Source organism: Elephantulus edwardii, unplaced genomic scaffold, assembly GCF_000299155.1.
Source record: "Elephantulus edwardii isolate Elephantulus edwardi_28Jun2011 unplaced genomic scaffold, EleEdw1.0 scaffold00085, whole genome shotgun sequence".
Taxonomy (NCBI): Eukaryota; Metazoa; Chordata; class Mammalia; order Macroscelidea; family Macroscelididae; genus Elephantulus; species Elephantulus edwardii.
The window spans coordinates 5,274,514-5,289,060 of NW_006399835.1; the positions used below are offsets into that span (position 1 = coordinate 5,274,514).

The following is a 14,547-nucleotide window of genomic DNA, read 5'->3' on the forward strand; positions in this document are numbered from 1 at the left end:
TTTAAGAACTAAAATACAATTAAAAATAATCCTCCTTAACGTTTACTTTGGTTTTGTGTTTGATATTCAAATGTTTGACTGTATTCTAATACATCAGCTTTAATGTATGATAAAATTGTCGCTAACCTGTACTTTTTAATATAGTTAAAATATATCATTTTAAAATTGAATATGAAACACAGTGTGAATGAAGGATAGTGTGGAACAAAATGTATATGAACTTGTAAGCAAACTAATATAAAATAATTTTTGTAAAAAAATTACTCAAAAATATTGAATAGTGCTTTCTTAAGGTGAAAGTGTGTGTGTGTGTGTGTGTGTGTGTGTGTGTACTGTTGTTGTTATGGGCCGTTGAGTTGCCTACAACCCATAAAGACTCTATGCATGCACAACAGCCATAATCCCGGCCCTATCCTGTGCCAATCTTGCTGTCTCTGATACATCTACCTCGATTACCCCAGTCACTGAATCAATCCATCTCATCAAGGGTCTTCCTCTCTTTTGCTGTCCCTCCACCCTCCCAACCATGACGTCCCTCTCCAAGGACTGATCCCACCTTGCAACATGTCCAAAGTATGTCAGATGAAGCTTCAGAATCTTTGCCTCCAAGGAGCAGCCTGGCTTCACCCTCTCCAGGACAAACCTGTTTGTTTTCCTAGCAGTCCATGGTATATTCAGCCCTCTTCTCCAGCACCACAGCTTAGAGGCATGAATTCTCCTTCTGTCATCCCTAGTCATTATCCAGCTTTTGATGCATAGCAAGTAATTACAAAGACCATGGCCTGTAGCAGGCTCACTTTAGTCTCCAGACTGACATCACTGTTCTACAGTACTTTGGAGAGTTCTCTGACAGCTAACTGCAGTGCAATTTGTCTTAATTTCCTGGCTGCTGGTACCAAGAGTGTTGATGGTAGAGAAAAGCAAACTGAAGCTGTTAACAATCTCAATCTCATCCCCATCCGTCATGATGCTTCCAATCAGCTCAGTGGTGAGAATCTTTGTTTTCTTGATGTTGAGCTTCAATCTGCATTGAAGGCTGCCGTCCTTGACCTTCTCCAGCAAGCGTTTCAGGTTGTCCTCAGGGACATGTCATCTACATAATGGAGGTTGTTGATGAGTCTGCCTCTAACCCTGATGCCACATTTCTCCTTCTAGAGCCCAGCTTCCCAGATAATCTGTTCCACATTTAGATTGCAAAGATATGGAGATAGGAGATACATATATTTTACTGAAATCACCAAAGCATATATTCTGCTACAAGAGAGTGATTAATTGGTAGTGAGGGCTGAAGTCCAGTGTGTTGTGAGTCTTGGTTCCAGCCGAACTTCAGGAGGGCCTCTTGTGTCTTCGGGAGGGACACACATATGTGGAATGCTTGGGGATCTTATGGATTTCTTTTTGTCCCAACTAAGAGTCAGCAGAGGGGACTTGCCAGATGAATTGGGGGTCTCTGGCACCGAGTGTGTCAGCATTTGGCTGTGTTGGAATTGTAAAATACTGAAATGTTTGGCCATGCCTGTAGGCTGAGTGCCAAGGGCCAGTGTGTTGTGAATCTCAGTTTCAGCTGGACCTTAGGAGGGCCTCTCTCATCTTCAGAAGGAACACAACAGCAGCATAGAGAGAGACCAGTTGGCCTAGTGGACAGAAAGTGATGCTACCAAGCCAAAGTTGGGTGAGTTTAATCCGCAGCCCTCATGGCTATTTTTAATTGGTTTTGATCATTCTTCTTGGTCGTATAGCCCTGGTATGTCCACTTGCTGTACAGAGGTAACTTGTGGTTGCTTTGAAGCTGAACACTGTGACACTGGTGTGTCAAATGTGATAATGGTTACCCATGGTGGACAGTGTTTGGTGGAGCTCCCTGATTAAAACAAGCTTGGAAGCAGGAATGGCATCCACTTCCAAAAGAGCTTGCCTCAGAAACCCTATGAACCTGGAGAAAAGATGAAAGTTATACAGGTGTTCAGGTCTTTTCTTCCTAGGGTTGCTAGGAGTTACCTATGACTCAGCAGCACTTAACAACAGTAACAACTGGTTGACTAAGGGAGCTTTGATGGCCTAGTGGCAAGAAGCTGCACTGCAATCCCAAAAACATTTGTTTCAAGGCCACCAGCTTCTCATTGGGAAAAAGATAATCTCCCATAAGTTTAACTGCCCCTGAAAGCCCAGGAGAGGATGAGCTATGGATCGGTTCTGACTCTATGGTACATAACAATAACTGGTGGCCTAAGGCGCTCTAGTGGCCTAGTGGTAGGAACCTTCACTGCAGTCCCAAAGGAGTGTGGTTCATATTGGCCAGCTCCTCCATGGGAGAAGGCTGGGCAGTCTCTTCACCTGTGATTACTGCCTCTCAAAACTTGCTGGAGGGTCAGTTTTGTGTCGATTTCTGATTGCATGATACACAACGACAACTTCTAGTTCTTGCTAGTTTCGATGGTGTAATCCACAGGGTGTAGGGCTCCAAATCCCAAAGTAGTGCCTTTCTTAGAGTCAGAATCCTCAGCAGTAAAACATGGGCAGTCTCCTCCTTTGCAATTTTCAGTTTTGGAAACCAGCAGTGAGTCTGTTTCATGTCACTGGTGATGACTTTGAATATGACTTTGACTTTTAGTTCTAAGTTATTGAAGGCCGTGGTGTTTTACCCGAGTTGAATCTGTGAGGGGCTAAGGTACACTCTAAGAATTCGGAATCTGGAATAGGGAATCCAGCGTCAGCTATACAGGAGTTAGCAGAGATTAGGAGATGAAGTTGAAGGTTATCTTGGGACTGAGACAAGTAAGATTGCTCGCTGCTTATTATCTTTCTTCTTGTGGTCCCCTTTCTTGTTATCTAGCCAGAACTTGACCAGATGCTGTGGAGTCATTAGATTTTCTAGTGGCTAAGTTCCTCATTCCCTCTTCTTTCTGCTGTGCCACCACCTCTACTCTTTGCTCTCTAGGTAGTGCATGCATGCTGGATTGGTTGAAGGAACTAAAATTCTGAACTGGAAGTATGAGGAAATTTCCTTCTATCTTACTTCTTCTCCCTGGGGATGTTGATCTTCTTTAAGTTCCCCCCAATACTAGAGGGGACTGGATTGTTCAGATATAGGGAGCAAAATATGAAATATGGCAGAATAAGGACAGAATTCTTTGGATAAGGGGTATATTGTACCAGTAGACTATGAGGGGAGGAAAATAAAAAAGAAAAATGGTTTTAAGTTCTGGCAAGGAAGAAAAGAACATTTCTTGGCAGACTAGCTGAGGTACTTCTTTCAACATAAGCTGGTTTTGAAAATAACATTTGGGAGAATAGAAGGACAAATCATCTTAATTTAACGTCATTAATTTCTTTCCCCCTTTTTTTTTTAACATTGCTTTACTACACTTCATCTTACTGCACTTCCCAGTTCTTTTGATTTCATGCTTTTGGAGATTGGGGTTCCTGTAGGTCATTAGTCTTTTAAGCTAATTGTTTCAATCATCTCTACTTTTCTTAACACTTTATTAATTTCTGTAGTTGTTTAACCATATAATGAAAATATTCATTCGTTGTGTGAAAATAATTCTTTACATCAAAAAACAAATTACAAAGTATTTTTTATTTCAGTTTGTTTTGGCTTCTTTAAAACATGATTTAACAAAACGGTTAAGGAAAAAAAAACAAAGCAAAGCATAACTACTGTGTGTTTATAATTGTTGAGTAGGTTGCATTTACAAGAAAAAGAGAACATAGTTTCTTTTTCTTACATAAATATTTTTTAAGTAAGAAGCTGGCTCCTGGTTGATGTTCTAAGAAATGATTGCTAAACACTGCAGCTATTGGTTTACAATATTGTTAATACTTTTTCACAGTATTTTAATGTGTACATTGCCTCTCTGTACATTTCTTCTATTAATTGTATGGAAATTTATAGAAGTCACTAAAATATTTGTTAGATATTATTTTTCCATCTTTATTCTTTAACATTGGAGGAAGTATATCAAAAGGAAAATTAGTGCTGAAAATAGAATTTATATGTGTGTTTTAAACATATGTTTATACCCTTCCAACTATTGTTTTATGTAATTTTGCATCATGTCTTAAGCAGAAAATTAGAAACATGTTTTACTTTGGTTTTTTTTTTTTTTCAAGTAACTTGCCAGAGCCACTTATAATAGTGTTCCACTGACATCTTTCTTTTTTCTTTCCTCAATTAGATTTTTTAGTATGATAGGAAAATACCACAACATTTTTCTGATTATATCAAAGAAAAGCTGAAATAGTTTCATTACTAAATCATTCTTTCCCTTGTTATCCTTATCCCAGGGGATATAATCTTTGAAGAATTCTGTCTTGTAAATTTGAAACTTGCTTAACAATAATAAGGAACAAGCCTCAAAATAAACAAACACAATATTCATGTCTAGGATAACTATTTGAACTACTTTAACTTGGCTCCTGGAAGTGCCTTCCTTTTATGTTACCTTTTTATGTTTTTTGACTTAGTATTCTGGCACACCAAATGGAGTATACTTGCCAATTCTTTAGTGTTAAAGTAACATTAGTCTTAAAAATATTGCAGAGGTGATTCATCCATACCCTCAAGCAAAGTTGTCTATCACCAACTGACTTTTTTCTCTTGCCATAGCAACTAAAGGCACAGCTAATCACATTAAAGAAACAATTAGATAGTGATTCATTCCAGTGTATATTCATTTTTTTAAAGTTTCTACAGAACTAATTTTTAAACCTGACACCATTTCTAATTTTAATTTTATAAAGATAAATCTGTTGTCAGTATAATAACATGAAAAAAACACTAAGCTTAGAATTAGAGTCTTTTACATAAATTAATAAATAGAGGATCAGTGTAAAAGGAATTAGTATGACCTGATTACTATGTATTTGATACTTTGCATGGATTTGCTATCCCATAAGGAGGGTAAGACAGACATGTTCTCTACCTTCATGGAGTTTGTTGTTACTATTAATTTAACTTTATCAGGACACTTGAAATCCACAATATATTTTGTTTTATAAAATAAATAGCTTGATAATGATTATAATGATTAAACTTTGTTGTTGTTCTGTTGTTATGTGCTGTCGAGTTGCCTGTGACCCATCGCAACCCTATGTATAGCAGCTATGAAGCCTGTCTTATCCTGAGCCAGTCTCACTAATTCTGACACACTAATCCCCATTGCCCCAGTTACTGTATCAACCCATCTCATCCAGGGTCTTCATTGCCTGCACTGCCCCTCTACTCTTCCAAGCATGATGTCCTTCTCTAAGAATTGATCCCTCCTGACCATGTGCCCCAAATATGTGAAATGGAGCTTCAAAATCCTAGCCTCCAAGGAGAAACTTGGTTTCACCCTCTCCAAGACAGACCTATTTGTTTTCTTGGAGGTCCATGGTATATTTGAGACTCTTCTCCAGCACCACAAGTCGAAGGCATTGATTCTTCTTCTGTCATTTTTAATCACTGTCCAGCTCTCTGATGCATAGCAAGCAATTGCAAAGATCATGGCCCGGATTAGGCATAATGTCCCTAGACTGACATTGTTACATTTCAGTACTCTGGAGAGGTCCCTGACAACAGATTTTCCCAATGCAATTTGTCTTTTGATTCCCTGACTGCTGGTGCCAAGAGTGTTGATTGTGGAGCCAAGCAAGCTGTAATTGTTAACAACCTCAATCTCTTCTCCAACTATTATGGTGGTGCCACTTGGCCCATTAGTGAGAATCTTTGTCTTTTTGATGTTGAGTTTCAATCCATTTTGAAGTTCTCGACTTTATGTAGCAAATGCTTCGGGTTCTCCTCAGCTTCAGCAAGCAAGGTTGTGTCATCTGCATAATATAGGTTGTTGTAGTTAAACTTAATGAATACCTAATATATCTCATTTAATCCTCACCGCAAGCTTAAGAAGTAGGTATTGTTAGTATATTTATTTCAAAGAAGAGAACTAAGGTCAGATGGTGAATAACTTCTTCATGATCATGCAGTAATTAGCTGCTGACAGAACCCAGATTTCTGTCAGATGGTCTCAAACAATCCATCTGTGTGGTTTCAACCCTTTATTCTGCTCTACCTTCCTCCTTCCTTCTCTATTCATTCACCAAATACGTATGTAGCATCTGTTATATTTAGGCACTAGTCTGGATTCTGAGTATACAGTTGTACATAAAAGAAATCACGGGGTTTGTTTATAGGCAGTGTGATAGGAGGCTATGGGTTAAGTAGAGATCATTGAAGAAGTGGCATCAGGAGAAAGGATTCGGGGGCAGGGGTAGGGTATTTTAGGAGAAATAGCCCATTAGAGCATCAGTAATTAGAAAGGCTTCAATATATACTTCATGGCTCTGATTTCTTTAATGTATATTCCCAGTAGTGGGTTAGTTGAGTCCAATGATACTTTCCAGCTTTTAGAGAAAGCACCAAACCATCTTCAATAGTGGTTGTACTGTTTATCCTTCACATTCATAGTGAATGAGTGTTCAATCTTTCACATACTCATCACTATTTATTGTTTGCTGCCCGTTTGAACTTCAGTGTTGCTTCTGGGGTAAAATGATATCCCATGGTTGTGTTGATTTGCATCTATCTCGCTGATAACCTAGGGATTTTGAACGTTTCTTTATGTCCGATATGAGAAAGTGCTTTTATGACACACAAAGAAGTTAGTGTGGCTGGAGAAATCAGTAAAAACAAGAGAGAGTTGTAAGCAAAGGGAACAGAGATGTGAATGGAGAGCCAGACTTCATAAGTAAAGTCCTTACTCAAAGTTTAAAAAGTTTGGACAGAAGAGTGATGTGATTTCTGTTTAAAATTTATCAAAAGGCCTGTATTGAGGATAAACTGTTGGGAAGAGATGATACACTTTTCCTTTCTGTTCACTATATTTAAACTGTGTTCTAGCCAATTATATTTCTCCAAAGAAGAATAAAATAGCCAATGATAAGGCTGAATGAGCTCATAATAAATGTTAACTTTTAATAGAGATCAATATCTCGGAGAATTTCTCAAGTGTTTTTACATGATCTGTTGATACGTAATAGAATGTAGCTCTTCTTTAGATAACTTTTTAATATATGCTTTTATTTCAGCCTTGGGGTTCCATTTTACGGAATTGGAATTTCTTAGCTGTAACACATCCAGGTTACATGGCATTTCTTACATATGATGAAGTTAAAGCCCGGCTACAAAAATACAGCACAAAACCTGGAAGGTAAGGTTTTAATGATAATGTAATCAGTATAACTCAGGACTATAAATTCTCTGGGGTCATCATGGAGGAAAAGAATACTCTACAACTCAATTCATTGCTATCAACTTGGAACTCACTCATAGCTGACTCTCCATTGAGTATCTAAGACTGTAAATCACATCAAAGGAGATTGTTTTTCTTTCTCCTAAAGAGCCCGTGGTGGACTCAAACTTCCAGCCAGGGATGTAGCCTTTGAATTTGCATCACTCCCTATACGGTAGGCCACCAGAGGTCTCTTGAAATAATACAACTAAACCATTATTTATTGGCTGATCCTTAAACTTTTCATTTTATGCATTGTTCTTGTTTTGAAACTTATTTTTTATAAAGTGATAAAGAACATGATACTATGGTGTGCGCCTGATGGAACCCATAATATTTTAGTTGCTTCCTGTGCATCTGAAAGTTGGCTATTGTGTAAAGAAGACCACAAAAGTACTGATACATTTGAATTGTGGTGTTGGAGAAAAGTATTAAATGTACTATGAACTGCCAAAAGAACAAACAAATCTGTCTTGGAAGAAATGTAATCAGAATGTTCCTTACAGGCCAGGATGATGAATCTTCATCTCACATACTTTGGCATGTTGTCAGGAGGGGTCAGTCTTTGCAAAAAGATAAGTTGGGAAAGGTAGAGGATCGGTGAAAGAGAGAAAGCCTTCCAGCAAAATGGATTGACGCAATGGCTACAACATTTGGCTTGATAGTGATGGAAATCATGAGGATGGTGCAGGGCAGGGCCAGGTTTCGACCTGTTCCACCTCATAGAGTTAGTGTGAGTTGCAGCAGACTCAAATGCACCTAAGTGATCAAATAATATTTCTATTTTCAACTTTTTAAAAAAGTTCCAGACTGCTTATGCAACAACCACATACTATTGGTTGCACAGGTTTTTTTAGTCCTACTAATAGTATATGAGAATTTCCAATCTCTCCACACCCTCACCAGGATTTGTTTTATGCTTGTTGAACATTACTGTTGTTGTTTGGAGGTGGTAATTTTTCATTGTTGTTATGATTTGCATCTTTCTAAAACTAATTATTTTGAGTGTTTTTTCATGTATTTATTGACCATCTCAATGTCTTCTTTGGGTAAGTGTCTTTATTTCCTCTTCCCATTTTGTAATTGAGTTGTTTAACTGTGTTTTGTTGAAGTGTTGAAACTTTCTGAGCATTTTAGAAGTTAGTCCCTTGTCAGATAAGACATTGCCAAGTACTTGATTTCCTAGTCTGAAGGTCCTCTAGTTGTTCCTTTGGAGACATCTTTTAGTCTACATAAAGGTCTAATTTCTAGAAGGTTTTACTCGTTTGGGTTTTTTGATCTAGTTATTGTATATTTGTGTTTATGTTTGCCAGTCTGTTGATGCCATCACTTAAGGCTCTTAAGTCTATCCTTCCTTTTGTTATAATGTTTATAATTTGGGGCTTTACACTTAGGTCTTTATCCATCTTGAGTCAGTTTTTGTATATGGTATGAAATATGAATCTTGTTTCTATTTTCTACAAATATTTAATCAGTTTTCCCTGTACCATTTGCTAAAGAGACTGTCCCTCTCTCCATCTAATCGAATTCATCTCTTAATCACAGATCATCTGTCCATATGTGTGTACATTTACTCTGGGTTCTTAATTTTATCCCCTGCATTTATGGATCTGGCACTGTACCATTGTCAGGCAGTTCTGATTACTGTGCTGTGTAGTAAATTCTGAAATCAGGAAGTAAGAGCCCTCCTACTTTTTTCTTCAATATTATTTTGCTTATCTAAGGTCTCTTTCCATGTAATGTTTACTCTCTTAATTAACATCATATAAAGTTTTTTCTTGTTGCATTGTAAAAAGAGGGAGACCAACAGCAACCTGGGAAGCTGGGTCTGACCTCTTCTAACTTCACAAGGGTGAACTGCCACCACCAACAGCATCTACAAACAAAACAAATTCCCATGAAGTCAGACATGAGGACCTCATGCCCCCATTTCTGCTAATTCCAGTACCAATCCTACTGACCTACAGGGTCTGAAATTTGTTAAAATAGTTATGAAGATTACACAGGACCATATTCAAAATTATGGGGTTTATTAGTTAACAGATTCCAATTCAAGTTGGTGGTAAGATACAATTTCTCAGTCATAACAGCTTCTAAAGGGTGTTTACAGGTCCTTCACCATCAGTCTCTAAGCTTTAGGCCAGTGTTATTAAGTTGTCTTAGTCCTGCCAGTTATGATGTCTCTTCCCAAGTTCTCCAGTAAGTTTGGACAAAGGCTTCTGGTTTTGGTTCTGTAAGACAGCAATTCCATGTCAGCTCTGTGGCACTCTCCTGTAGTTTGGCTGGTGCAAAAATCTCTGGCCCTCAAGGGCATGCAGTGCATTTCTTGCTGCTTCATAACTTGCAGTGACATTTTCACTTATACTTCATTCTCACTTGTGCTTCATTTGGTTCTAACTGACAAAACAATACCTTGATGGAGTTATATTTAAGATTCAAAGTGAAGAATCTATTTCATAACTTTTAGTCTGTTCAGTAACCTTAAATGCTAAAACAACGTTGATCTGATAAAAGCAAGCATGAATCTAGGAAGCAAAAATTAAGGTAGATATTTACTATATCAGGGTTGAAGTGTTCGACAAAAAGATAAAAGTCAGTCGTTAATGATCAAAAAGTGCCATGTTTGGAAATATAACTGGGGAAAATGCATTGTTGTTATGTGCTGTTGAGTCACTGTGACTCATAGTGACCTTTTGTACAGCAGCTCTGAACCCTGCTCTATCCTGAGCCAACCTTATTGTCTCTGACACATATACCCTTACTAGCCCCCATTAGCCTAGTCATTAAGTCAGTCCATCTCATAGAGGGTCTTCCTTACTTGCACTGTCCTTCCACCCTCCCAACCATAATATTTCTCGCCAGGAAATGGCCCTTCCTTCCAGCATGCCCAGAGATGCAATTGCTTTATAAAGCCTTGTTATGAATTTCCATGAACTCTATGAATTACTTGCACATCTCTGTAATAGTTTTAGAAACATCATTGTAAAACAAAGATATTGATTGAAAACTCAGAAACTTCACAAATAATCTTTGTCATTCTTAATATATGAATAGACATAAAATAACTACATTTATTCTATTGCAAACTTTTAATTACTTTTCTCATTTTAATATACCCTTGAATTATTGCTGCTTTCCATTGTGTATGTACATTTTTACAATTTCTATTGATATTTTACTTTTTACTTGAGAGAATTTTATTATAAAAATTACTTAAGATGACAATTTAGAAATGTTTCCAGTAATAATTTAAACAATAGTTTATTCCTGCTTTCTTTTATTACATGATTCTTAACAGCCATATGTTTGTGGAGAACTGTTTTATTTGATTTGGATTAAGTATGCCAGTAATTGTCAAGAAGAAAACCTACTTTCAAACTAATTAGATAACAATATTTTCAGATTTATTTGAAAAGTATAGAATAAAGGTTCTGAAACTCATTCAAAATTCTTTTAATATTTTAAAAAAGCACTGCTAATTCCTTTCTTTAAAGACTCAGTTTTCTTGAAAGCAAATCATCTAACAATAAAAATATAAAAATTACATCCAAAAACTAAATACTATCCCTCCATCTAACCATGATTCATTGTGGTTTTATATGCTAAAGACTGAAACATGGCCTGATGCTGGACCTTTCTCACAATAGTTGCCGTATTAGAGCTCATTATTGTAACCACTTTCATCTCCTTGAAGACCTTCCTCTTTCATGATGTGTATTTCCAGAGACTGGTGTCTCCTAACAAAATGTTCACGATGTAAGATAAAGTCTTGCAGTCCTTGCTTCTAAGGAACATGCTGGCAGTGTTTTTATCAAGACAAATTTCTTTCTCTTACTACCTGTCTGTGGTAGTGTTGTTGTATATTCCATATTCTTTGACAGCACCTTAATTCAATGTCATCAGTTATTCTTCATTCTTTTTTATTTACTATCCAACCCTCTCATCCTTATAAGGTGAATAAAAATACAAGAACAGTTTGCATTAATAGTACCTAAAAGCAATACCTTTGTTTTTTAACATTTCAAAGAGGCACATGACAGAATATTTTTTTGTTGTTGTTATGTGCCATCTGAACCCTGCCCTATCCTGAGTCAATTTCACTGTCTCTGACAAAGTTACCCTCATTACCCAAGTTATTGTGTCAATCCGTCTCATCTGAGGTCTTCCTTTCCTGCAGTGTTCCTCTACCCTTCCAAGCATGATTCCTTCTCCAAGCACTGGTCTCTCCTGGCAACAAGCCCAAAGTCTGTGAGACAGAGCCTCAAAATCCTTGCCTCAAAGGAGCAGCTTGGTTCTATCCTCCTCCAAGACAGATCTGTTAGTTCTTTTGACAGTCTATGGTATGTTCAATACACTTCTCCAGCACCATAACTCAAGGGCATCAATTATTTCTGTTATCTTTGATCATTGTCCACCTCTCTGATATATAACTAGTAATTGCGAAGAACATGGCTTGAATCTGGTTCACCTTAGTCTCTAGTCTTACATCATTGCGCTTTAGCATTCTGGAGAGGTCCCTGACAGCCAGGTTTCCTAATGTAATTAGTTTTTTTTTATTTCCTCCCTGTTGGTGTAATGGGTCTTGATTATGAAACCAGGCAAACTGAAGATACCGACAATTGCAATCTCTGTCTATCATGATGCTGCCAGTTGGCCTAGTGGTAAGAATCTTTGTTCTCTTTAGAATGCTGTCTAATGTTTCAGGTCCTCCTCAGTTTCAGCAAGTACAGTTGTGACATCTGCATAAAGCATGTTGCTGATGAGTGTTCCTCCAATCCTAATGCAACATTACTGCTCATAAAGTCTAGCCTCCCAAACGATCTGTTTCATAAATAGATTGAAAAGTTTTGGAGACAGGAGACATCCCTGACACACTCTTTTACTAATTTTGAACCATTCAGTGTTTCCCTGCTCTGTATTGAGGACTGCCTCCTGTCCAAGTATAGGTTTCTCACGAACACAATCAGGTGTTCTGGGAATCCCATTCTTCTCAAGGTTAGTCATAATTTTGATCCCTGTAGTCAGATGCCTTTATATAGTCATGACCTCTTCTAAACGCAGCTTGTATTTCTGGCAGTTCTTTGTCAATGTACTGTTTCAGTCATATGGGATGCTCTTCGGCAGGATGTTGCTTATATGTGGTATTGGTGATATTGTTCGAGAATTTCCATAATCTGTTGATTACATTTTGATATAGGAATAAATATGGATCTCTTCCAGTTAATTGGGCAGGTGGTTTTCCTCCAGGTTTCTTGACACAGCCTGGTGAGCACATCCCTGTTGAAATAAATCAGTTGATATTCCATTAATTCCTGAAGCCTTGATTTTTTTTCAGTTCTTTCAGAGGAGATTTAACTTCCTCTTTCATCACCATTGCCTCTTGGTCATATGTTGTTTCATGCAGTTCTCCTGTGTCAGCCAATTCTTTTTGGTACAGTGACTCTGGATCATTCAATATTCTTTTCATAGTATCCTTAAGTATTGCAACATGAGGCTTGAATTTGTTCTTCAATTTCTTCTGCTGAAGAAATGCTGAGCTAATTTGTCCCTTTTTATTTTCTGACTTGAGCATTTTTGTGTTTTATTATTATACTTTGCTTTCTCTTTCTGGGCTGCCCTTTGAAATCTGTATAGCTCCTATCTTCCTGGTTTCTTCCCTTTGCTTTTGGCTTCTAGGTGCTCTAGTGCAATATTCAGAATCTTTTCTGAAATCCACTTCAGTCTTTTCTTCCGCTTTTGTCTTTGAAATGACCTTTTGCATTCTTCATGGATACTATTTTTGGTATTTTCCTGCAGCTTATCAGGGCTTTGCTCATTAATATTCAAGGCCTCATACCTACTCCCGAGATGGTTTTTTTAATTCAGGTGGTTTAGATTTAAGGTCAAATTTTGGTTCTTGTTGATTTGCTTTCATTTACTTTAGCTTTTGATTAAACTTACACATGAGTAGTTGATGGTCTGTTCCACAAATTGGCACTTGGCTTAGCTTTCATAGGTGACCATGAGCTTCTCTGGATGTAGTCAGTCTGATTCCTATGCAGACCATCAGATGAGGTCCAAGTGTATAGTTGCTGTTAATGTTTCTTATAAAAGGTATTTGCTCTGCTGGAGAAGGAGGGGCAATTGTCTCCTGTGCCAGTCGGATCTGATTTGATGGTACACACACACACAAATAATAAAATAAAATTTTAAAAAGGGTATTTGCAATGAATAAATAATTGACTATATAAATTCTGTCATTTTCTGCAGTCTCATTTCTGTCACCAAGCCCTTGTTTTCTGACTACTGATACTTTTCTGTTTCCATCTTTTACATTCTTTTAGGGGCGTATATTTACCTAATATAATATATTCTGTCAACTTAAAAACTAAGGTGTGCACGATTTAGGCTTTTCAATCATTTACTATGTATCTGAGAGTAATGAATAAGGATGAATGCCATAAGAATTGATACCTTTGGGTTGTAGTGTTATTGGAGACGGATACTGAATATCACATGCTGTGCTATATAAAGGTTAGGATTCAAAATGGCTTTTCTAGTTAGTGAACTGGGCTTTGCCATGTGGATGGGAAGGAATATGCAAATAGGGCATCTTATCTAAAGGGGGATTGGACTATCTCACCAATCCACTTGGGGGTTGACTAGTCTCACCATTAAATTCAGCGGATCTAGCAGCAGAATAAGAAGAGCTTTCCTACCAACAAAGAAGTAACAGAATGTAGCACGTCTTTTCAGCCCAGAAATTCTTGCATCAGTTAGACCTATGGCAGCGGCAGCAGCAGCAGCCATGGATGAAGCAGAGACCCAGAGACCAAACATAAGATGGAGCTGAACTTTGAACTGCTACTCTCTACAGAAGGAGAGCTAAGAACATTTTGCACAAGTTTGTTGGAGAACTCTTGGGAAACGGACCCAATATTGGCAGAACTTTTAACTTTGTAACAGTGGCCTGAAGCTGCAAGACTCAAGGCTGAGGTGCCTATGAATACATTTCATGAGCTGGGTCCTGACTGTATGCTGCTACAAATCTGGATTTTAATCTTTTGACTTCCTCAGTATGGTTCTTTGTGGGCTGTGAGCTATCACATCAGATTTTGGCCCCAGTAAAGCCGTAAGATTGGTATTGAGATGACTAGAAAGGAGTCCAGGAGCATGGGGGACATGTCTGACCTCATGGGAATTGGTTTTGTGTTGTTGACGCTGTAAATGGGAACAGTTCTGCTTTGTGAAGTTGGTAAAGGTGAGATATGGCCATCCCAATAAGGCGCTTGCTCTT

The 14,547-nt window shown here is 37.8% G+C and overlaps 1 protein-coding gene across 1 annotated transcript in view; it reads left to right on the forward strand.

The window, feature by feature from the left end:
* CBLB (Cbl proto-oncogene B, E3 ubiquitin protein ligase) overlaps window positions 1-14,547 on the forward strand; it is a 326,116-nt gene that overhangs the window by 179,345 nt on the left and 132,224 nt on the right. The window contains exon 5 of the mRNA XM_006890001.1: window positions 7,069-7,190. Within this exon, the coding sequence (XP_006890063.1) occupies window positions 7,069-7,190 (122 nt within the window). The remainder of the gene's footprint in view (window positions 1-7,068; window positions 7,191-14,547) is intronic.